The sequence below is a fragment of the Pezoporus occidentalis genome, unplaced genomic scaffold (assembly GCF_034315485.1).
Source record: "Pezoporus occidentalis ecotype Australia unplaced genomic scaffold, CSIRO_AGI_Poc_V1 ctg188, whole genome shotgun sequence".
NCBI lineage: Eukaryota > Metazoa > Chordata > Aves > Psittaciformes > Psittacidae > Pezoporus > Pezoporus occidentalis.
This window is the reverse complement of record NW_026913726.1, coordinates 1,319,817-1,342,943: the sequence shown is the minus strand read 5'-3', so window position 1 is coordinate 1,342,943 and position 23,127 is coordinate 1,319,817. Positions and strand designations below refer to the sequence as shown.

The 23,127-nt window shown below is 45.6% G+C and overlaps 1 protein-coding gene across 4 annotated transcripts; it reads right to left on the bottom strand.

The window, feature by feature from the left end:
* Window positions 1–3,948: 3,948 nt before the first annotated feature.
* On the bottom strand, window positions 3,949–22,741 carry SERBP1 (SERPINE1 mRNA binding protein 1). 4 transcript variants are annotated; one of them, XM_062616129.1, is made up of 10 exons: window positions 22,226–22,741; window positions 19,058–19,214; window positions 18,001–18,138; window positions 17,787–17,882; window positions 17,130–17,204; window positions 14,747–14,924; window positions 11,585–11,632; window positions 8,926–9,099; window positions 7,955–7,993; window positions 3,949–6,979 (listed from the first exon to the last, which is right to left on the bottom strand). In XM_062616129.1, exons 1-10 carry the CDS (start codon window positions 22,611–22,613, stop codon window positions 6,923–6,925), a joined length of 1,350 nt encoding a protein of 449 aa, XP_062472113.1. In that variant the 5' UTR covers window positions 22,614–22,741; the 3' UTR covers window positions 3,949–6,922. The 4 variants fall into 4 exon arrangements, with proteins under 4 accessions (XP_062472113.1, XP_062472114.1, XP_062472115.1 ...); XM_062616130.1 differs by having other exon boundaries at window positions 17,787–17,858; window positions 22,226–22,740; XM_062616131.1 differs by lacking the exon at window positions 11,585–11,632 and having other exon boundaries at window positions 22,226–22,739.
* Between the last annotated feature and the right edge of the window lie 386 nt (window positions 22,742–23,127).

Sequence of the window (23,127 nt, the reverse complement as noted above, 5' to 3'; positions counted from 1 at the left end):
ATGTACATAAAATATAGAACTCCTGAAACTGGTTTCCTGTTGGTTTCCCTGGTCGAGCTCAAGTGCTAAGCTACAGATACACACAGAATAAGGTGGCTTTAAAGATTAAGCTGAAGCGTTGCTGCTAGATGAGACAGACCAGATCTGCACTTACCTGGAGCATCCCCGTCCTGCTGGGGATCAGGCAGCTGTTCTCCATCCACAGCTGGCTCCACAAGCTGCTGAGTAATGCCAGGAGACCCTCCTGTGACACCACTGCCTTGGAGCACATCCACTGTCAGCACTGTTCACCTGGCTGGGTGAAGGAAGAGCCATCAGGAGCCCTGCAAAGGGCTCCTCACAGGGCAGGGACAGAGCCACCTGCATCACGAGGCTGCTACCTTGAGGCCATGACTTCCTCCACTTCAATCACAGAATCCCAGCCTGGTTTGTGTTGGAAGGGACCTTAAAGCTCCTCCACCTCCAACCCCTGCCACGGGCAGGGACCCCTTCCACTAGAGCAGCTTGCTCCAAGCCCCTGTGTCCAACCTGGCCTTGAACACTGCCAGGGATGGGGCAGCCACAGTTTGAAAAGCAAAACCAAAAGGGAGCTCTCTGTTGGCTCGTTTCCCGTTCTCATCCCAGCTGTGGCTATGTCACCTTCTCCAGGAGGCTCCAGCACTGCCAGGCTCAAAGGCACTGCAGGACAAGGCTGCTCCTATCCATACCCAGGCACGTTGCCTCCTGAGCCAGGGCTAGGCAGGCTGGGGTACCCCAGTGGTTTGCCAAGCTCTGCACCTCCATTCAGCTTTCAACACCTCTGCAGTGGGTGGGGGCGTTAATGCTTCATAGGAAGGTGAAACTCATGCTTTGGGGCAGGAATTGTTCCTCAGCTCCATCTAAACCTGCCCTGGGGCAGCTTGAGGCCGTTTCCTCTTGTCCCATCCCTTGTTCCTTGGGAGCAGAGCCCAGCCCCTCCTGGCTCCATCCTCCTCTCAGGCACTTGTAGGGAGCCATCAGGTCCCCCCTGAGCCTTCTCTTCTCCACACTGAACCCCCCAGGTCCCTCAGCCCTTCCCCATCACCCTTGGGCTCCAGCTCCAGTGCCCTGTATGGATTTAGGAACTGAAGAACAGAGACTGAAGGCAGCTGCCCAGGATCCTGCTTCCCCAAGGCAGAGTAAAGGTACTGTGAGAAGCGTGAAGAGCAGGAGCAGCAGCATTCCAGGTACCAGCGCTGGCCATCGTGCTGTGCACTTGAGGGCTCCTCTGCAGCAGAGACCATCCCAGACGCCTGTTCTTGCATGTCCCACCTGCCCTGGGCAACACAACAGCCATTCCCCATCAATCCAGCGTGGTCCCTGCACCTACCTTCAGCTCACCTGCAGCAGGTGCTGCCTGTGACTCTCCCACATGCACCAAAGGATCCTGCTCGTACCATAGAGGCAGCAAAGCTCCTTCATGGCTGGTACTGCAGGAGGAGAACATTTACCCTGCTGCAGGAGCACTTAGCATGAGCTCACCTCAGACAGCAGGAATCGTGCACTGAAGGGAAACAACTCCCACTGTGCCAGTAAATGCACATGACAGTATCTTGAGAGGGGCAGGTATTCATAACACAGCACCCACAGTACCACTGCCAGCAATGTATCCTCCTCCCTCCCACCCTCATCCCTAACACGGATGTAAAAGCCGTGATCTCCAGGCTCCCAATGAAACCACATGTGAGGAGGCTTTGCAGCAGCTCTGCAACACAGCCCCACTCACTGGTGGCTGCATCCTCACTGCCACAGCCAAACTGGACCACGCTCAAGGTCACCGCTCAGACAGGACCGCAGGAACATGCACGTCCACATGGAAACAGCTTTTAGAAGCAGCCCACAACTGATGTGCAGAGCAGCCTTTGAGAAGGGCCTGTAGGGACAGGCCAAGGGGAATGGCTTTAACCTGCCAGAGGGGAGACTGAGATGAGCCCTTAGGCAGAAGCTCTTCCCTGGGAGGGTGCTGAGGCGCTGGCACAGGGTGCCCAGAGAAGCTGTGGCTGCCCCATCCCTGGCAGTGTTCAAGGCCAGGTTGGACACAGGGGCTTGGAGCAAGCTGCTCTAGTGGAAGGTGTCCCTGCCTGTGGCAGGGGTTGGAACTGGATGAGCTTTCAGGTCCCTTCCAACCCAAATCCGTCCATATCCTATGATGTTCATCCTGGTCTGACACGGCCCAGCAGGACTGCCCATGAAAAGGCACATTAAGCAGCAATGGTCATGTTGTCCCCACACGCTTCCCTCCTGCTCCACATCATGGTCCTGCAAGTGCTGCACAACCTTCAGGCACTTCCTTAAAGAATGCACAGAAGGGAATCTTCCTTGTCCTCCATACACGGTAACAGGGATCCTGCAGTTTGTCAAGTACAAATCCCAAGCACAACCAGACATGGGCTATCTCCAACTGCTGAACTGAAAGCAGTAAAACTGATCCCATACCCTATTTACCTTCACCCAGTAAAGAATGTGCCAACAAAACAAAGCTCCCTCACCTCTTGGGGTCACAATGACCTTTGTATCAACGGCTGGGGTGAAGATCAAGCAGCTCAAGAGCCCTTATCAGTAACTACAGCCAAGCTGCACCCTGGGGCAGTGAACTGAAACCTCAGCTCACCTGTACCGTCCGCAGAGGGCATCAGCAACAGCCCAGCTCATCCCTTGTCCTGCAGTGCACCCCAGCATGCAGGTTTGCTGCTCCTGGCCAAGAGGAAGACATCTACAGCCATACAACCACCAGCACTGAGACACCACACACACGTCACAGCCCCACAGCACACCAAGCTGTAACCCTGCTGAAATACGGGAAGAGGAAAACCCTTGAGCTCCTACCTGCTCTCTCTCTTCCAGTTCAATCCAAGGTGCATTAACCTCTGCAGCCCTGCAAACCTCAGTCCCTGAGCAGAAGCAGCAGCCATCAGGCTCCAGGCACATGGAGCCCCACACAGCAGACAGCCCGTTCACTGCTAGGAGCAAACCCCACACCGCTCTTAGCGTGAGCTCAGAACACAACAGCTCCATTAGTCTACATCCTCATCCTGTTCTGAATGTCAGGTGTTTCACCTGTGATAACAGTGTATGGAAGGAGATGAAACTACCCCAGAGCAGTCTCTGGCAAAGTGAAGCACAATTCCTCACATCCACCCAAGGCCACTCACACCATCCACAGGAGTTTTTGCCAGGTCCCAGCTCTGTCATTTCAGCTGGTTCCAAGGTTTGGTCTCCAGCCTGGTAACAGACATTTCCCACCTGGGAACGTTGGCTCAGTGGCACTCAAATGCAAACACTTCACTTGGACTTGGTTCGGGGATCCCAGACAACAGAACTCCATTTCTGTGCTCTCCATACCCAACCTGGCAAGAGGCTTCCAGCTGGGCAGCATGGACAACTCAGGACCTCAAGTCAGCTGCACACAACCAAATTAGAGACTTACTGCCAAAGAAAGGTATTAAAACACACAGAAGGCCAAAGAAAGCACTCCTTTGTCATTCACCCATCTTTGCACAGGCCTTCAACACACAGACGTAACACTAGAGCACATTTTCTCCTTGCTCTTCATGTCTCCAGATAAATCACCCCATAGGACTTCATGCAAGTCCTACTCCAACTCCAAAAAACAAGTAACACTGTTAGTAAGACAACAACCAAAGCTAAGTCTCCAAGTAAGGACAAATTACTGTTTTCCCCTCACTCAGGTTACATCCCCAGAATGAATATTGCATTTGGGTTTTCAAGTGCAGGACCCAGTGCAGCAGGGACGTGCACTTGGCACAGGACACCACAGCACTGGGACACTCAGCGCTTGCTCCAACTCACCCGAGCCTGGCCTGGAAGCTGTTACCTGGCCAAGGCAGAGCACAGGAGCATACAATCCAAAGGGAATGTGGTCCTTGTGAGGACTTTAGGAAAGAAGCAGGTTAGCAAATGCTGGAAGTGTCAGCTTTAGGCATATGTCCTGCGTTTATTAAAACAAGAGCGTGGCTATGCAAAAACCAATCTCCACAGGCAAAAGCCATTACAGTCAAGAGTGGTCTCAACTCCTCCAACTGCAAACAGCATAAATCACACCGATTTCTGGTGGTTCAGAAGTATTCATGTCCTTTCCCACCCAGCTAACACTCACATTTATTCATCAGTCTCATTTCCTCCCAGCATCAGGGGTATTCAATCTGTAAGATGAACTTTCATGCTCCAGCCTTGCCATTCAAAAAGCCAATCGGCACCACGTGCTTTTCCTCTCCAGCTTTTTCAGCTTGTTGATTGTAAAAAGGTCTAGTCCTCTGGATTTGGCGTGACAGCAGAAGTAGCAAGCAAGAGGACTGAAAATGTTACTAAAGAGCAAGCTCATTCATCATAAATAAGCTACTCGGGACACAGTTCCCCAAGGAAAAGTCCATCCCTGGCAATGGAAACCCCTGGGCACCATCACCATGGGCAGACTGGCCCTTCTGGGGCAGAGAACCTAGATGAACCACTCTTCACCTCAGTGGTTTCATTTCATCTCCGTGTGTTTTTCATGACATTTTTAAAAGAGCATGAAAATAAACCTTTATTTCAGTTCACACCCACCAATATTAAAGATAAATGTTCACAGTTTTAGTTCTTGACACAAATGGACTGAAAGAGGCAAATTTACATCTATCAGAACAGCAGACGGACCCATTGTTAAGTACAAGCTGTCTTGAAAATCAGATGTGCCATTTGGGAGACCGCTCTATGCTCCATAGCAGGAGAAGGGGAAGCTTCTGAGCAAGCCCAGCTAGCAGGGCCCAAACCCATGCACTGGCTAGCCCAGAACTCATCTGCAATGTAAGCTGAATGGCAATGGAAACAGCAAAACACAGCTTGGGTTAAGGAGGGGAAGGTTTATGTTACAGAGAAAGCTTTTCCTTAAGTGTGTTTCTGCACATCAAGGTATTTGTTTGTTATCCAAGGTGTCCCCAGTGCTGGAACTGCAGCACATTCTACCTTACCACAAAGGGAGAGGGAAGAGGAACAATTCAGTGCTGGACCTGCAGCAGCTCCCACGCTGAGCACCTGGGTAGTATCAGCAGAGAAACGAACCAAGAGATTTTGATACCATCCACTGTTTGAAAACTTGCCTCCTTCTCACAGCCTGGTACTTCAAACTAGAGGTGAGTGCACTAAAACCTCTAATGCAATGGTATTAACAGCGGTTTACAACAAAAACTTCTGTAGAAAACAGTTCAGAGAAAGCAAGCCAGCTGAACACCACAATTAAGGAGTCTGGTATTTCATATTCAAAGGTCTCCAATACTTTTTGCCTGTCCTGTACAGCTTTTAAAAAAATAGGGCATTACCTTTTGTTTTCTATCTACCTAGTTAAGAAACTACAAATATGTTATAAGCTGTCCAAAGTGTAAAACATTAAATAAAACGAGAAACCTGTTTCTACTCTCCTAACAAATGCTGCAGATAAAAACCCTTAAGAAACCCTCTTGATCAGTCAGTCTCTCAACTCCTTTTTGCGTCCTGAAGTGGCGATGTTCCTGTCACAGGGATTAAATTAAACCTACAGTGAATTTCTACAGGGGTAGAAAGGGTTTCTTACAATCTGAAAAACATTCATTTGTCAGCTAGCCATCGGGTGTCCAACACTGCACAGAGCCAGGCACAGCTCTGAGGGAGAGGCTAAGCCCTGGGGGTTTGGTTTGCATCTATTTAGTTGCAATCGCGCACACACTGCGACGTTCCCATCTGGAATGGGAAAGCAAAACTTCCTCCTGCCAGAGCCAGCCATGGCTGGCGGGTTCTTCTTCTGAAGACCTGCCACTGTTGGAGCAGCGCTGTGCACACATCAGGGGCCGATGTACCCATGTCAACACTGCTGCTCAGTTCCAGTTCCCAGCCGGAGTCCGGATGGACTAACCGGAGCAACAGCTACCACCTTCCCCCCCTCCCAGCTCCAGCAACAGCAGATCTCCATCTCCAGGGTATCCCCTCAAAAGAAAAAGCATCAGTAATTTAAAAACTCTTTTTTTTTTTTTTTTTTCCAACAAAGCATCTTGTTCTGTTGAAGGGAGGAGGAGGAGGGAACAGAAGAAAGGTAAAAGGGGCGAGTGAAAGGTGTAATACATTACTTGTTAAAAACTGGTTGAAGACCAATTATCCACACGTCATTGCTGGATCAATACACAGGTATTTCACTATAAACCAATGTGCTTTGAGTCTTTCCTCACGTATCTGCTATCAATTTTGTATAAAGATTTTCTGCATTAACAAACTACCAAACGGAGGTGAAAAATGACTTTTTTTTCCAAGTCTGAAAGCAAGGATTAATCCTAAAGTACTCCAGGAGCTGGAATTCCATACAGCACTAACAGTCGGCCAAATTAAAATTCCACATGTTCCAAAAGACCATGGGGCTGATAAGAATCTGCTCAACAGGAGTTCAGGAAATGGAAATAGTGTGCAAGAATTAAAACCCAGTTTGAATTTTTTTTTTTGGGGGGGGAAATGTCTAAAATCCTGAATAAACCAAATAAAAACCACAAATGAAGTGAAAGCTTTTAACTGGTACACACTGTTCACACCTATATTTCAAGTTTGGAAACGCATATTTTCAAGCAGCAATACAAAAAAGTATCCATGAAGAATGCATAATCTCTGAAAAAATTATGAAAACATCCCTGCTACCATTACATTTCTAAATACAAAACTGACTACCATATTGTTGCTTCTGTGTAGCGAGAGAAGTTCATTTTCAAAACAGATAAAATTCAGTCTTTAGGTGTGAATGGTATGAATGACAGTCTCTTTTTTTTTTCTTTTTTTTTCTTTTTTTTTTTTCTGTTTTGTTTTTAAATTTCTTAGTTGTTTAGGATCCTTAAGCATGCAAGCCTCGGAGAGGAAGGCCCGACGAGGGCAGGGGTGGCTTATGACATCCAGTTTAGGACAGAGCTGGGAAAGCCTCTGGGTCATCTACATCAGGAGCAGAAGCACTTGACTGAAAGAGAAACATCAGAAAGTTATTACCTGCAGCAGCATCAAGCTCTACCATGATTCTGATTCTTCATACAGCACCAAGCCCTTGCACTCATCATGCTGAACGGATCGTATTCAGAGCAGGGAATACCAGGATGCAAAGAGTCTAGCACTGGAAAATTACTGCAAGAGCAATCTTTCCCCCTCCATCATAAGCAACTTCTTTATTCCAAGGACTATAAAGTCTTTTGTACTACTTTCTGAATCAAAGCTACATGAAGAGGCATTACAGGCAAATAGACCATGCTTGCACATGGTTATCATACAAGGTTATAAGTCTTTTTCCATTCTTAGACATCCCTACATATGGGCTTACGCTATTGCACCAGCACATAGCCATCAATTCTTACCAAGGGACACAAGTGTTACAGAAAAGGCCAGTTTGTAGCACAAGTTAGATTTCACATGTTGTATTTCCCCCCAGTCACAAACTAGCTGTTGACAGAGAGTATCTCTGGGCCAACCTATCCCCAGAAATTCATACACTGACCAAGAATCAACTCAGCACTTCCCAGAGTTTTATAAAGGCTCTGCACCACACCTGAAACCAGTACTGCAATGCATTGCAGAAATTAAATGGCTTAGAATACTCTTCCCTTTGTCCATGAAGGATGTGGAAGAGCCAAGACAGTGGCATTTCCTGTAAACATACTCATTTCTCAAGAGATATATTTAAACCATTCTGAAAAAGTTGTATCAACACCTAGAGGCAAGACTGAGACACTGCAGAAGCACCCAGCCCACAAGCTGGAGTTAAAAAGGAATAGCAGGGCCTTAAGCCTATTAAGATATAAAGCCTTAGTATTGCCAGTTGCTCATTCCACCAAAGCAGAAAGCAAGTCAAAAAAGCCAATCTACCACAGAAGAAGTTACAGTCCCTGCAAGAGGAGGAGAATCTTGTTTGCAATTAACACAAGTACCATCAAAGATCACTAACCTGGTTGGGTGTGTGGATCACGTCAAACTCCTTCACCAACTGGAAGGAAATAAGCAAAGTTAAAGTTGCAGGAAGCTTTAACCACTTTATGACAGCATTCTTGAAGCAAGATGCTTCATGTATCAGTGAAACAACTCAGAGCAAACACCACCATTTGACTTCAACTCCTTAAAACTCTCTCAAAAAGAGTTTTCCAACTACTAACCCCAAAACTTGAAGTAATCCAGTGTGAAAGAGAAGTGTCCCAGAAAAGACAAAATTGATTAAGTCTGGTCTATGTGAGGAAGGCCACACGACACAAACTGAACTCATTTTTTAGTAACCATATCGTTATATGCATTTAAGCCAAATAAGTGATCCATAATAAATCCAATCTTTCCTGTAGCTATACTACAGCACTTCAATTTCACGTGTGCCCTCCCTAACCCCATTCAGTACTTCTTTCCTTAGGACTCTCAGACTAGAGGAGCAAAAAACCCTACTGCAGATTACAAAAACAAAAAAAGCATGAAGAGTCTGATTTTCACAGAAAAACTCCTTAACCACTCAAATTCAAGCAGGTGTAAAAGCAGTCTTTCCCTCCCAGCAGGTCACAGTGCAGATACACCATCCTGATGGTGCCTGAAAACAGCTCCAGCACTTGCAGTTCTGCTCTGGCACACACACACAGAGGTTATCTCACAGTACATCCATGTCCATACTGAAGAGTCATTTTTGGGGTGGACACTTTTTTTAAATCCAACCTACTCCTCACCTTCCCTTTTTTGTGTTTAATAAAAAACATCCATCCTTCTGTCCTAACAACAGCCTAGTTTAAGGTAAACTTGTAAGAACAGACGCTTGGTTTTAAAAGGTGGTGCTTCTTGTCAGAGCAACTGCCCCAGAAGTAAGACACCTAAAACTGTATGCATGAAAACTGTAACAACAACTGAAACTAAACTCCTCTGCAGCTAAAAGCTGCAGCCTCTTACCTTGTCAGTTCTGCCTCCACGGCTGGCCCTGCCACCACGTCCTCGACCACCCCGTCCCCCTCTGCCACCGCGTCCGGGGCGGCCAAGGTCTCCAAAGTTGATCTCCAGCTGGGATGTAATATCATTTGCTGGCTTGCGGAAGTGATGATCCATTACAGAGTCCTCAGCATGAGCCTGAAATGAGGGTTTCTTCATGAGTCAGGAAAAAACATCACCAACGGAACCCTTCCATCTGTAGCTGCACTCTTACCACCACAGCGTATGTGCTCACCTCCAAACGCACCCTCAAATTGATGACTGATTGACTGATTCAAGTTAAAAATGCAGGAATCGTTAGAAGTCATGTTATACCACTTGTGCAAACAACAAAACCACAGGCAGGTAGTTAAATAAGCACCGGAGGAAACGGGTATCTTGCATTTCCATAATTCAGGGAACACGTATAGGCTTATATGAGACTAAACTATCACCGAGCCAGCACAGAACCTCATTTTCTAGCACTTTTCCCTTCATATTCCCAGAAATCTTCAAGTTCTGTTAAGTTCATTTCATTCTTTTTAAATACTTACCTGATAACCCATCTTTATTTTGCTCAATGAGTACTTCACACTTCCTCATTTTCCTCAACCCCATACCACAGAATCCCGCACACAGAACGTTTGTGTTGGAAGGAACCTTAAAGCACATCCAGTTCCAATCCCCTGCCACGGGCAGGGACACCTTCCACTAGGGCAGGTTGCTCCAAGCCCCGTCCAACCTGGCCTTGAACACTGCCAGGGATGGGGCAGCCACAGTTTATGAATATATAGATATAGAGATGGCAAGAACCCCTCACTGGTTTGCATCAGCCCCATCAAACAGCACAGGAGGCAAACACAGTTCAAACACAATGTAACTGAGACAGCTGAAACATTAATGCTAGAACAGAGAACCAGACTCAGTAAATACACTGCAAAACATGAGTCTCATCACCTCTGCCATGACACAACATTGTCTTGCAGCTGGTTGTTCACAGTGCATTAGAGACTTGAGGAGCAAGGTGTGTACATCTAATACCATAAATGCTGTTAGTCAGGACACTGGAATATTTCAATTACACTGAACACACAAACAACAAAGTGTTTTTAAAGTAATTATTTTTCCTATTTTGTATAAATAGGTTTTCCATGTGGTGGGTCAGGTTTTGGCACCTTCACAGATGAAAACTGGATGAGACCAAGGGTTTAACTTTCTTTCCCTACAAGCCCCCAACTTCTGGCATAGCAATTACCAATTTGCCTGTTTTTCTCCTACGGAAGTGCAACGTGCAAGCTGAAGCCCCCTAACTTACTCTTCTTGTGGCGCAATTACACAATATGCTGACTTTCAAAGGCAACATATTGTGCAATTAAGCCCTACAGTCTTTAATTACTGTTTGTGGATCCTCCACGAGGCAGCCAATGGATACACAGGTCTGCATCAAAAGGCTGAAAGCTGCTTTCAGGGATTCCATGAGTCAGTTCCAAGCATCAAGGATGGACAAAGCTATAAAGACCCTTCTCCCCCACCAAACTAATTACACCTTTCTGTGCACAGCTGTACTTGTGGCCTTCACAATGTCCTGCAGCTGGATGAGGCACAATGAGAAATAGCCCTCCATGCTGCTTTATTTCAAACTTGTTTCACTGGGATGTATTCCATGTGACAACCAGATTCCATCCACTCCTGATTATATAGACTTGAGTCTCCCTCAGAGATCTCCTCTCCAAACTGGAGAAGTAAGCCTAAGCAAGTTATTTCTCAGAGAAAAGTCATTCCACACCTCAGCCTGACTACTATTTGTAAAACAGCACACAATACCTTCTGTTACAGCTTTGATTCTTTTCTTACTACTTAGTGTTTTATCTACAGTTTTGATCACTGACTGCACTTTCAGCTTACTGGGAGTTATGACATTCTCTTCTGTGAGACACAGTAGCAGGGGGCTTGTACGTTCCCTTCCCTACGTTTACTGCTTACAAAAGAAACACTAAAATCCACCAAACCCATTGTATTTTCACAACTTAACTTTGTTTTAACCACCAAACCTACAAGTAGTAAATTCTGTACATAACCTGACAACTTCTTTATCCAAAGTAACTAAGGCTAATTGAAAACACCAATAAAAGACCTGGCATATTCTCCTTATCCACTTCTACTGCTCTGGTGACAACAGCCACAGACACACTGCACAAATTGCATACTCTGAATCATCTTTGGAAGCATTTCATTGTTATGTATTGGCAACTCTCAGCAGTGCTCTGATCTAACAACTGATAGCTGCTTGAAGGCTTTGCTGCACTTACAGGTCTTGGGGAAGGCTGTCAAAAGTTAGGAACAAACTACTACAGGAAAGGGGGCCAAAGCAGACAGCAAGATACAGAAAAACAGCAGTAATGACAGAAAATAAAGACTCATGACAAAAGCATTTATGATAAGGTTTGAATTCAGCTCAGTTAGGAGCAGGGATATTGAAGGGTCCTATATGGTGTAAGTTAGACAACAGGCATGGACAGAAAAGCTCTGTATTTTATCTACTTGTAGTCTCTATTTTGGTAACTTTTGTATATCCAGACCTTCGTTTCAGAAGGGGGTCTTATCAAAACACAGGTATTACTGGTTAGATATAAAGGATCAGTACCTCATTTGACTCCAGCAGACTCCCCTGCATTTCTGTCATCGCCTTTGTCTGATGAAAGTTGCGTGTCCACGCCAAAGTGACAAAAGGAACAAAGGGAGAAAACAAAAGAAATGAGACTCAACTACATACAGAAACAACAGGTAATAAGGTCACATGAGCTTGCTGGATACAGATGTCACTGAGCACGTGGAACAGCTGAAGGATGTCAAGAAGGAGATCAACAGCTGTGCAAGCATCCAGAGAGACTGGAAGATGGACTAGACCACAGGCACAGAGACAAAGAGAGATCTCAGACTGATACCAAAAGAGTTCAACACGAGCTGCTGGCAGCTTTAGTATAGACCATGCATGCAGGATGATCTCTAGCACCTCAAACCATCAGGCACAGCACTGGACAGATAAGAAAGTGGGATGTTTAAAACTGCTGCTAATGAAAAAAGATTCCTGCACAGCCTTGATTCAAGAGTCATTCTCCAAATCTGGAGAAGATGAACTGTTCTCTTCCAAACCATGTCTCTCAGCCTCCCATTGCAGCCTCCTCTAGAGAAGCAATCAGATTAGCAAGAAAGTATGAAGGCACAGGAAAGAGGCACAGCAGAGCAGATACATCAGGTAGGACCTCATCTACTATCAAGTCTTTCCAGGAGACTTGCATCCAGCTTTTGGAGCAAGCTTCAAGATCTCTCCACAATATAACTCCTTCCCAAGTTTTGTTCAGCTGCACCAGGAGAACTTACAAGACCGAAGCCACTAAATCAGCTGCTGACAAGGAAAAGAGAGGACCTCTTTTATGGCATAACCCAATCTCCTAGAAAGAGTCTCATTAGATTAGGGCTGTCACGACACATGGATTTTATATTAAAACAGCAAGAATCTGAGACAGTATTAAGAGATCGTTTTATATAAAGCATCACTTTCTAGTAACTGTATAGCAAATGTGGAAAAGAGAAGAGACCTCAGACAGGGTAAAGTGTTTCACCCCTCAATGAAGAGCACAAGAATGAAGAAGACAGGGCTTTCACAAGATTAGGGCAGATGAACAGTACCAGATCCTCAGACTCACTTTTCCCAAGGTCTCCTAGAGCATCCTCCCAGTAGTTCTCAAGCTACAGGGATGAGGGTGGTCATCACAACAATTCAAATACACAGGGTCCCACTGTGCTTTTTCAGCCATAAGGTACAGAACATTGGGACTGAAATCCCAAATTTACTTATAAACCAAGACACTTCCACACATCAACTTCATAAATAAGAATGAGAGAAGCCTTACATCAACCTTAACTTCATGACTCATAAGTATGTCCAAGAGGACAAACAGGAAAAGAACAGCAGGTGATTGGTAGGTTTTGTCCATAACTTCTGAATATTCCACCTAAACCTGCTCACAAAGGAGCCATAGCAAAGGCTTTCCCAACACCTGTATTATAGAGCTGTTCTGCTATAACACTGAGCCAAAACCCCCCATGCTTCTTCCCACAGGATCAGGGAACAATGAGTAAGTGAAATGGGGAAACACATCCACTGGACACACACCAAAACCAGGGTGAAAGCACCTAGATTTAAAGGCAGTATCTCAATTCTATGCTTACATAGCAAGAAGCTGTTAGCATCTTAAGTGACAGTGTTAGAAATAAGCGACTCATTTCTTTAAGGAGAAGTCAATCAACACACCTCTCAAACAGAACAATCTAGTAACCATCTCAGTTCTTCCATGGAAGCAATGTGATTAGTTATTCTCACTGGGTTTGCGTGGGGTTTTTGGAATTGACTACCAATGTGTTTTCAAATGGAAAATACAGTACAGATCTTTCTAGCTTTGAAATCGAGAATATCACCATGTTCTTAACATGCTTGTATGTTAAAAAGACTGTCTTCAGCTGACTAAATGCCAATTTTATCTGTTTTAGAGGGACTGAGGGAACTTGAAAGACAAAAGGTTTAGCAAATCTTAGTCAAGTACAGAACAATTTCTGTTTAAATATAGTCTTTTAACATACAGCACCATTAAGTCTAAATCCATTTTCCTTTTCTACACAAGCCAGAGAAAGCAGTATTTAATGAACACTTCACTGAACAGCTTAAGGTAAACACAAAGATACACAATCATTTAAAGAACTAAAGAACTTACACAGCAAGGCAAGGCAAGAAAATAGCATGCCTGACAAAGTCAAACCCATTCTAAGTTCAATGAGACTGGAAATGGGAGTTTTCACTGGAGAGCACCGAGTAATGCCTCCCCCTCAGTATTGTGTCCCCAGCTTACAAGAAAACACTGACAAGGTGTGAAAAAGCAGAAATAGATATTAGCAGACCAAACAGAACACTACTTCAAAGGCAGTCAGAACCATCTGGTACACAAAGCTGCAGGCCACCCATATCTTAAGTGGGCCACTGAATACATTACAGTGCTAAAAACAAAGATTAAAGCAGCCCTGCATTAAAAAACAGAGCTCTCAGCACCTCCCTTCCTTCTGAAGTGAAGGTTTTGTCTCTCCTTGCCACTATCTTGGAACAGAAGAATGAAAATCTTGCAATGACTGAAGTATGTCTGAGAAACTCCAATCCTACAGCAACCACGCTGAACATCACTGAAGCGTACAAACACATCACCTTGACCCTCAAAAGCTTCAAGGAGGGCTGTCTATGTAATATTACAAAATGAGAAGATACCCATGTTACAAAGGTAACATACACAGTTCAGATACTAAGGTGTCTAAGACATGACCAGTATTTCTTCAATCTTACGCTGTGTTTAGCAAGCACCAGAAGCCTGTGTACTGCATAAGACAAACAGATGCTAAATAACACAAGCTTTCTTAAAAAAAAAAAAAAAAAAGGAAAAAATGCAGATAAAATTGATTTTGACAACCCCCTTCTAAAATGCTCACCAAGAAGCTCTCCTTACAAAGTTACCTGCCCACACGCAGCGGTATTCCAGCCTTATCCCTAGATTGTATCACAGTATACACCAACCTAAGCATTGTTTAACTGCTAAAACTGACCACAGTAAGAATGTCTACATGAGATAAATGCTGTTGCCACTTCACAAGCTTTCAGCTACAGGTCAGCGTCTCAAAGAATGAAGCTTCCACTCCAAGAAGTGCACATCAATGGCAAAACCTACACAATCTGGATACTAGCAAGTATTAAAAACCACTTTACCTCCTCGCTCTTTGACTTGTGAAGAACAAATCCTTTTTTCCATTGCCCATCAGCACCCTCATTTGGTTTACGGATGTTGAACTCAACTTTTGCACGATCCTTACTTTGAATTGCTTTCCACTCATCCAGGGTCATTTCCTTAGGGCCTTCTTCCTTAACTTCTTCAACCTCATTCTCTCTGCAGTAAATTCATGGATTATTGGTCATGACTTACAGAACTCACATTCTAGATACAACAAATTCAAAATCAGTTTTTATTTGTAAGTAGATTATAAAAGCCTGTCTAGTATTTAGCAGTTAAGAGGTTTATATATGAAAACTCATCTCCTTTAGCCACAGTGACAAAAACATATCACAGCCAAACAGACACCTCTAAGCAACTAAATGGTGAGCACATCCCCATGATGTCTATTCTCCACATAAATGACAATTTTCTTTACAAATATGAAGGCCTAACTTGTGTAATGGACTTGTTTGGAGCTTCCTCCTCCCCCCCCCCCCCCTCTTTGAGATACCTGTCCCCCAGAGGTTCAAGTTAAGGCAGTGGGAAACAGCTTGTTCTCACCACAGTTTTCAAGCTCGTTAGTTTTTTAAGTAATAGGATTTAATCAGCTTTGGATATCCTGCTTCCTTTATTGAGCCAAAGACAATTGGCAATTTCCTATCTAACTGAAACTGTTTTTACTTTCAGCTAACTGGAAAAGAACAAGAGCGTACAACTTAACTACTTGTAGAATGCATCACCTCATTGTAAACTTTTGGGGCCCCTACCTTCTGCCAAAGAGCTATTTTTATGTAAAACACACGCACACTATGCTCAATAACAGACCATGTTCCAGCTACAGAGGCAGTCAATCCTGTAGTCACTCTTTTGTGTGTTTATGCAACTGAATTTCTGATTTATAGAAAACTAGTCCCATGTATTAACGCAAAAAGATCATGAAAGCCTCAACCTAAGAGGAAAGGTCTTCATTTTGTAGCCATGAATTCTGATGTAATAATGCAGAGGTTTTAAATGAAAACAACTCTATTTCCATTATTTTCTATTCTGTCCTACAGAATATTTTTTTTACATGGTATATATTCAGAAGGGTTTTTGTTGTTCAAGGCCAAGATACTGCATCTCAGCATTCTGTACGTTTTACTGCAGTAAAACATCCTACAGTTCTCCTGAAGCATTTAGGTTAGATCCACACCAAAACAGCCAACTTGAAACTAACCCATGTAAAGACACTTTCCTATAAAGATAACTGATGGCTTACAACAGACTTGCCATGATTGAAACTAAGAAATCTGCATTTTCTACAGATCTGAGGAAGCACCAGCACCTGCTACTAATGAAGGTCCAGGAAATACTGCAGTCAGAGCAAATTTATTACATCCAGCTTTCCAATACATGTAACTTTTTCAAGGACTACCTAGCTTGCATTTCCTGATCAATGCTCAAGCTGTATTTCCTTACAAATTCTCATACTACTTCTGTATACAAGCTGATCTCAACCTTGGACCACCACAGCCTTGGAGAGTAACACTTAGTCTTCTTTTAGTTAAGCTAAATCCATTTCTTACTCTCTATGGAGTAATTACACTTTCTTTAAAACTAAGCAAAGTCATTAATGAGGAAACCAAGCTCCAGCAAACTGCAAATTAGAAATCTTGTGCAAACAAGTGTTTCAAAATTCATCTTCTCTGCCCTTCTCTTTTGAATCCATCATAAAGCACATGCCTCATTAAAACATTTTACTGTACTATGCTACCATCAAAATTTGTATCATGCTTTTACATCAACTCTAAGTGTCACGTTCTCATTCTGTTTATCTAGTTACTCTATTTCATTCATCCAATCACTGGATGTATGAGGTGTCCAAGTGGAATGAGAAGCAATCAAGTGAACTTCGAGGTTAACACACAGAAGCTGGAGAATGAAAGGGATACAACCTTCCTTCCACAGGCTGGTCACACTGTCTCAACAGTGGGTTTGAAGAACTAAGCTTAAAAAAAAAGTTGCCCCTCCGCTGGCAGAGGAACATCTTGTCCCTTTTGTTTGGTGGTTCTACCTAATAATGAGCACAGATACTTCTGGATTTGGTATTTAGGAGATGCAATCCCCAGACCCTAAGCGTATTAAAACCGATTATTAATGATTAAATTTGAAAGTGACCTAAGAGCCTGCATGACACTAATGAACAGTTTTAAGATAACAATTTTTAGACACACAGACTTTAAAAGAGACAGTTGTTCAGCAGCACTGTGCATAATTTCCTATCTGCTAAAGAAAGCAGAATCTGGCTTAGGTAAAAGAGAAGCAGGAATGAGTCTTAGAGGTTAAAGGCAAAGTAATGCTGTCCCTGAAGCAAAGAGCATTAGGAGGAGTGGTACTCACTTATTTTCAGAATCAGCAGGCGGATGCTCCTCTCCCTCTGGCGTTTCCTCAGTTGCAGCCGACTGATCCAATTCACTGCAATTACATAATGTTTGGAGTTAGGCTTTTTAAGAGTTCATCCCTCTTTAAAGCTACATAAGATTAATTACTAAGTTGCACAGTGAACTTACACAAGCCACTCTTCTTTAAAAACAAGTATTTATTTAAGGATTGGTGCCCTCTGTGCTTTTTACATTCACCTTCCTAAAAGTTTCCCCCAACACTTAACTAACACCCCTTCTGAAAGCCTCCTGCTTTCAAGCACAACATGGGTTTGCACGTTCAAAATTCTGTTTTCAATGTAATACTCATAAAAAAAGCATGCATAACCTGATCTAAATTGTTAAATGGTTCTATTAAGTAAAAGAGCTATTAAAAAAAAAAAAACAGCACAAGACCCTCCATGCCAAACTTCCCCAAAATCCATTTTTTAACAGCAAAGCCATCTCTTGTGTTACAAGAAATTGCTCCCTTACTACATTCTGCACCGGCTGCTTTAATAGCATAGCAAAAATTATCAAAATCAAAGGCAAAAAAGGCAGCTCAATCTTTGTATTTTGCAAGCAGTTAGAATTAACATTCTGCTAAGAGTTGTCTGAGCAATGACAGATTACTAACGTTAGCTCGTCTTTGACGGTTCCCCAGTTGTGTGATCCACTGCCACCACGCTTGTCCTCATGCTTCAGGCCGCTGAAATGTGAATGTGAAACAGAACTAACAAAACTGAGTTAACATTATAGTTTCCAGAGACAGAAATTCAAAAGCAATTATTAAAATGTATATTAATTATAAAGAATAGCCACACTAACAATAGAAAAAGTTAAAGACTTACGATCTATCACTGCCACTATGTCTGTCAAATTCACGCTTGCCACGAGAGTCAAACCCATCTCCTCTGCCCATGCCACGGCCGCGGCCACGTCCTCGGCCAAGTCCACCACGTCCACGCATAGGTCGGTCAATAATGGGTCTAGCATAGAACAGCCAAACGTGAGTATTTCACCTCCCAAAGTCTGCAACATGTTTTTTCAGGTTTTCTTTTTCTCTTTTGGGAGTTTTATTTCCTTACTTTTCCTTTGGTAATTACTGTAACTGTGTCCAGGCTCTAGATTCAGTGCCAAATTGTTACACTGAATAAACCCACATAAATAATAATGCCCGCATTTTAGGATCTGGAAACAAATGCTCAGAAGGATTACTGTTTGTTTACATCTCCTGACACTAAACTCCAAAATTTAGTGTTTGTATTGTGTTATATAACTAGCTGATGAAACAATTTCCACTTAACTCACATTCATCCAACTTACTTTTAAAATGATTTTATCTCTGGCTGCTAAAATTTTAGTATTTGAACATTATTTTCAGGACACTTGAATTCTGGATCCCTCATGATACTTGAGACACTTTAAATCTTGTCTTGATGTAAGATGGCTTCTCACCTCCAGATCGGAAGCCGCTGCAGCCAAGATGAACACACCTACATGGACAACTTTTATTGGCTTGAAGTCAGCCGTATGGATTTAAGCAACAGTGTAACAGCAAACAAATCTCATGCTGCAGGCAACCGCTACACTTGGGTTCCTTTCCAGAGCTATCGGCTAGATTTAGAGAGATATGGTGGGTATCAACGATTTAAAACCTATTTTCAGTTACCGCCATGGAACTGCCCATCTTCGTTCATTCCAGTCTAAAACCTGAGTTAAGTTTGTATGAAAATCATGGAAAAGTGTTATGGTCTGGATGACACACGCTCTTCTTGTGACTGACAAAAACGTAATTCAAACCACTTAATTTTGAATCAATCAGCTCTTTGGTTTCTAACTTAGCAGCAGAAGGCAGGACAGCCCCTTCCTATCAAAGCTTTTTGTCATGCAAGGCAGAATTCTTACTTATCCACAGAAAATTCTCCTCCTTCTCCTTTCTCATCAGCGGGTTTGTCGAAGCGGCGCTCACGAGGAGGTCGTCTCTCCGGTCTCCTGTCAATCGGTTTGCCTTCACCCTGCTGCTGCTGCTGCTGATCAGGCCTCCTGCCAATGCGTCTTATCCCTGAAACATGAGGCGAAACACATCAACGGAATGTGGAGCTGCTCGGGGACAGATACCACTCTTAACACCATAAAACAGTACTGAAGGTAAGCTGGAATTGAAGCTTTTCTTCTAGCTTTGTGACTGGATAACCTGAGAAGCAGTAAGTCACTCTGGATATCTGATTCTTCTTATTCACATTTTTACACAGCATTTCAATCAAACTGGATTTTGTGCAAGTGCAAACTCTTACAATACTGTAAGAAACAAAACCTTTAGAGCACACAATACGCGAGGAATCTGGTTAAAGCAATAGGGTCAACTTTCCAAGAAGGATCAAGGTAAGCAAGATTTTTATTTCTCTCCAAAAGGTGCTTTTCAGGTAGAACAAGTGGTTTTTATTTTGATGTGCAGCAAAACAAAGTCAGCATCACCACACCAGACCCTCTGACAGCCACCCTGCTTCATCACCCCATGTCCTCCTATGAAACTGTTCTGGGCAGCAACTCAAACTCAGGCAGGTACCACCTGTGGGCTGATGTGCAGCTGGTACTGCTCAATGACTAACAGCGTCCTCATCCACACGGATCCTCACAGTGCAATACAGCTCCTGCCAAAGACTCACCTCCTTGGGTACGTACTTAAACCAGCTTAAGAATACAGTGTGCCACTGAACCCACCACTGCTCTTCCCCCAACTCTCTATGCCTTCCAAAAGGGGCTTATTTTAAATGCTAACTTCCTATTATCTTCTTCACTTAGACATCTGAAAGATCTTAAACACAGTTTTCTTTTCTACCCATCCCCAAGGCCTGTTTAGCCTTCTTCAGAAAGATCTGGACAAGTAATTACTGCTTTGTTATGCTATTTTCTTGCCAAAATACTTAGGAATAAAGCACTAAACAAACCAAAGCTGGCTCAAGAATTGTGAATTATCTTTCGATTTTAAACCTGCCTATTCTTAAATATTTTAAAGAAATAGGTCCTGCCTAACAAGCAATGTCATATTTGGGTGGGGCTAAAGAAGTTACAGTTGTAATGATATCCAAGCCAACACACCCAAATGAACAATGTCTTCTTACCTTACAAGCTGTACTTAACATCAAGTTTGCATGACATACATTGCTGGCTAAGTAATCTTCACTCCCTGAGGAAACCCAAGGGTTAAGCTCACTAACGCCTGCTTTGAAAAGGACTCGCAAACCAAGACGACCATTTCATTTTAAGAAGTAAAGCTCAGCAAGGAGAGGAAAGCAAACAGGCCAGTGTCACACAGGAGGTATGCTGCAGAACTGGAATAAGCCTTTTGAATTTCGAGTTCAACACCCTGCTGCGCTCACAAAAACCTGGCTCCTGCTTGAAGCCAAACCAAAAATAGAAGTTATTTCTTCTTAGTATCAAAGCTTTGAACTGGTAATCCACCAGTCAAATAACCTGCACCTTTACACAGCAGTGGAATAGTTTTTAAGTGAAGTAAGAGTCAACACAAGAATCAAAACTCATTGATACTATAGCATCAAACACCTTTACGACAGCAGAACTATTGCCCCACACAAAACATGGACTTCTTTAAACTGGAAAGTGGCTTTGTTTCCTACAGTGCTCCACATACTTTCTCTGTTTCACAGCTATAAGAAGCCATGAAATACTGATTTTCATAGTGAAGTAGTTCTCGTTCTTGAAAATGAATGTGAAAACCAGGAGGTAAACACGGACTGCCAGCCCTGCCAAAACCCCTTGTGTTGGCCAAAGCCTCTGCCCATGCTTCAGGTTTACCTTGTGAGGAACAACACCGTAATTCCAAACGTGACTAATATTTCCAGAGGACACTGGCTTGGGACAAATTACTGCATTCCTCAAATGGAAAAAAAACTCTTAAGCACAAACGAACCATAAGCAGAAAGTATTGTGACACAGTTCCTAAACTCCTGCTCTCACCAGTGTTTCCAAATAACGCTTGGGAGGCCACTTCCCAAAACAACTGGTATATTAAAACTTTTTCTCTCTCAAAAAGCATAAAATACGGTAGAGAATTATCCTGCAACATACACTGCAGTAAATAATGAAGTATTAAGATGCTTTCATATAGCACCGTGTTGTTCCAAACTGGCCCCGTTTCTGGAAAGCCCATTTATAGAGTTAAACTGCAGTGAGCCAGTTACTCCTTCACCCACCCGTCAACTGCTGTCACCACACTCTGACCCATTTCAAGGATTCAAATTCAATCGGTTCTGCACATTCTGACACGCAATGAAGTTTGTGCGGGATATAAGTGCCTGTCCACAACATGTGCAGACAAAATCTACCCCTCCTCGTGCAGAGCTGTGTCCTACTGTGCTCACATCTTATTAGCTTACCCTATTTATACTTCGATTCCTGTTTTCCCTAGCTTCCCGTGTAGGATGTCCTACAGGTTTACATAAACACGGTGGAGAACGCACATAACCTGTTATTAAAATACATACGCGAATCCTATCAATACTGCTCGGCAGAAAAACGACCCGGGCGAATTTTGGGAAGCCCAGGTTCTCTGCCATACACCCTGTCAAACACGCCGGGGCACCCCAAACACGTAAAGTTAGGGATGCGTCGCTGGGGTTTGATGTCTCGCCTCGCTCCTTCCCCGTGCCCCGCCGCAGCGGCAGCACCCGGGCACCCCACGCCTCCATTTTGCGCGGGCCTGGCCGGGCCGTGGGGACACACCGCCCGGCACCACGTGCGGCCGGACTGCAGGGCCACGGCTGCTCCAGAGCTCCTGCTGCCCGGGGCCGCCCTTAAGGGCCCCTCCGCGGCGGTGCCCCGGCGGCCTCCCCGCCATGCGCTCCCCCACGTGGGTGCGAGGCCGCCGCCCGCCGCGGGCACGGGGCTGCCGCTGCAGCCGAAGGCCCGGCCCTGCCCGGGGCCGCCCCCGCCGCCTTCCCGCCGCCGCGGGCTCCTTTGTGCGCGGCGGGACGCGGGACGCGAGGGGCGGCCTCGCCGCGGCGCTCGGCCCCCTCCGCCTCCCCCGCCGCAGCCCCCCGCGGCCCCGCTCACCCTCCTTCCGCAGCGGCGCGCCGGGCTGGCCGCTGCCCTCCTCCCGGCGGTCGGCGGCGCCCCCGGCGGAGGCGGCGAAGGGGGGCAGCGGGTTCTTGCGCTCCTTCTGGGACTCCCTGCGCAGCTGCTTGGCCGCGCTGCCGACGCCACCGCCGGCGCCCGCCTGGCCCGGGCCCCCGCCTCCGGCCCCACCGGAGGAGTTGGTCTGGGCGCCCGCCGGACCGCCGCGGGCCCCGCCGCCCCCCTGGCTCCCGCCGCCGCCGCCGCTCTCTTTCCTCCGGGTCTCGGCCGCCCGCAGCACCTCGAAGGGGTCGGACTCGTCATCAAAGAGCTGGTCGAAGCGGTTGGTGACGACGCAGCCGAAGCCCTCCTGCAGGTGTCCGGGCATGATGGGCCCCCGTCGGCGGGATCCTCCTCCGATGCTGCCGGGCCCCCCGCACCCTGCTCGCTGCCGCACAAGATGGCCGGCCCCGAAGAGACCCGCTTCTCTTCCGGCGCCGGGCACATCCGGGCACCTCACCCCGCGCGGGGCACGCCGGGAATGGCCGGCGGCCCGCGCCCGCCGCCGCCCGCACCGCCCGCAGGACTACAACTCCCGGCGTGCCCCGCGCCCCCATTGTGCGGGGCGGGCGGGGCGCGGGCCCTCCCGCCGGCGCCATCGCTGCCGCCCCACGGCGGGGCTCGGACGGGCGGGTCCCCAGCGGCCCCTCGCGGAGCCTGGCCGTGGTCGATGCCCCCGGGGGTAACGGAGGGCTCTGGAAGGGGTTTGCCGGCCGCGGTGACTTCAGGCCTGACGCCGTTAAGCTGCTTTATAAGCGCCTGTCTGCACTCCAGGCGCCATTCGCCCCTGTCGCATCCCGCCCTCCTCAGGAGCTGGGCGCTTTGCCTGTGGAGGACCTCCT

Bases quoted from the DNA above. Each gene is read 5' to 3' on its own strand.
- SERBP1 (XM_062616129.1), bottom strand. From the start codon at position 22,613: ATGCCCGGACACCTGCAGGAGGGCTTCGGCTGCGTCGTCACCAACCGC. The intron at 11,633-14,746 runs GTAAAGTGGTTT...AACTTTCATCAG, and splicing joins ACAAGTCAAAGAGCGAGGAG to ACAAAGGCGATGACAGAAAT. The intron at 9,100-11,584 runs GTACTGATCCTT...CCCTCATTTCAG, and splicing joins GTCTGCTGGAGTCAAATGAG to GCTCATGCTGAGGACTCTGT.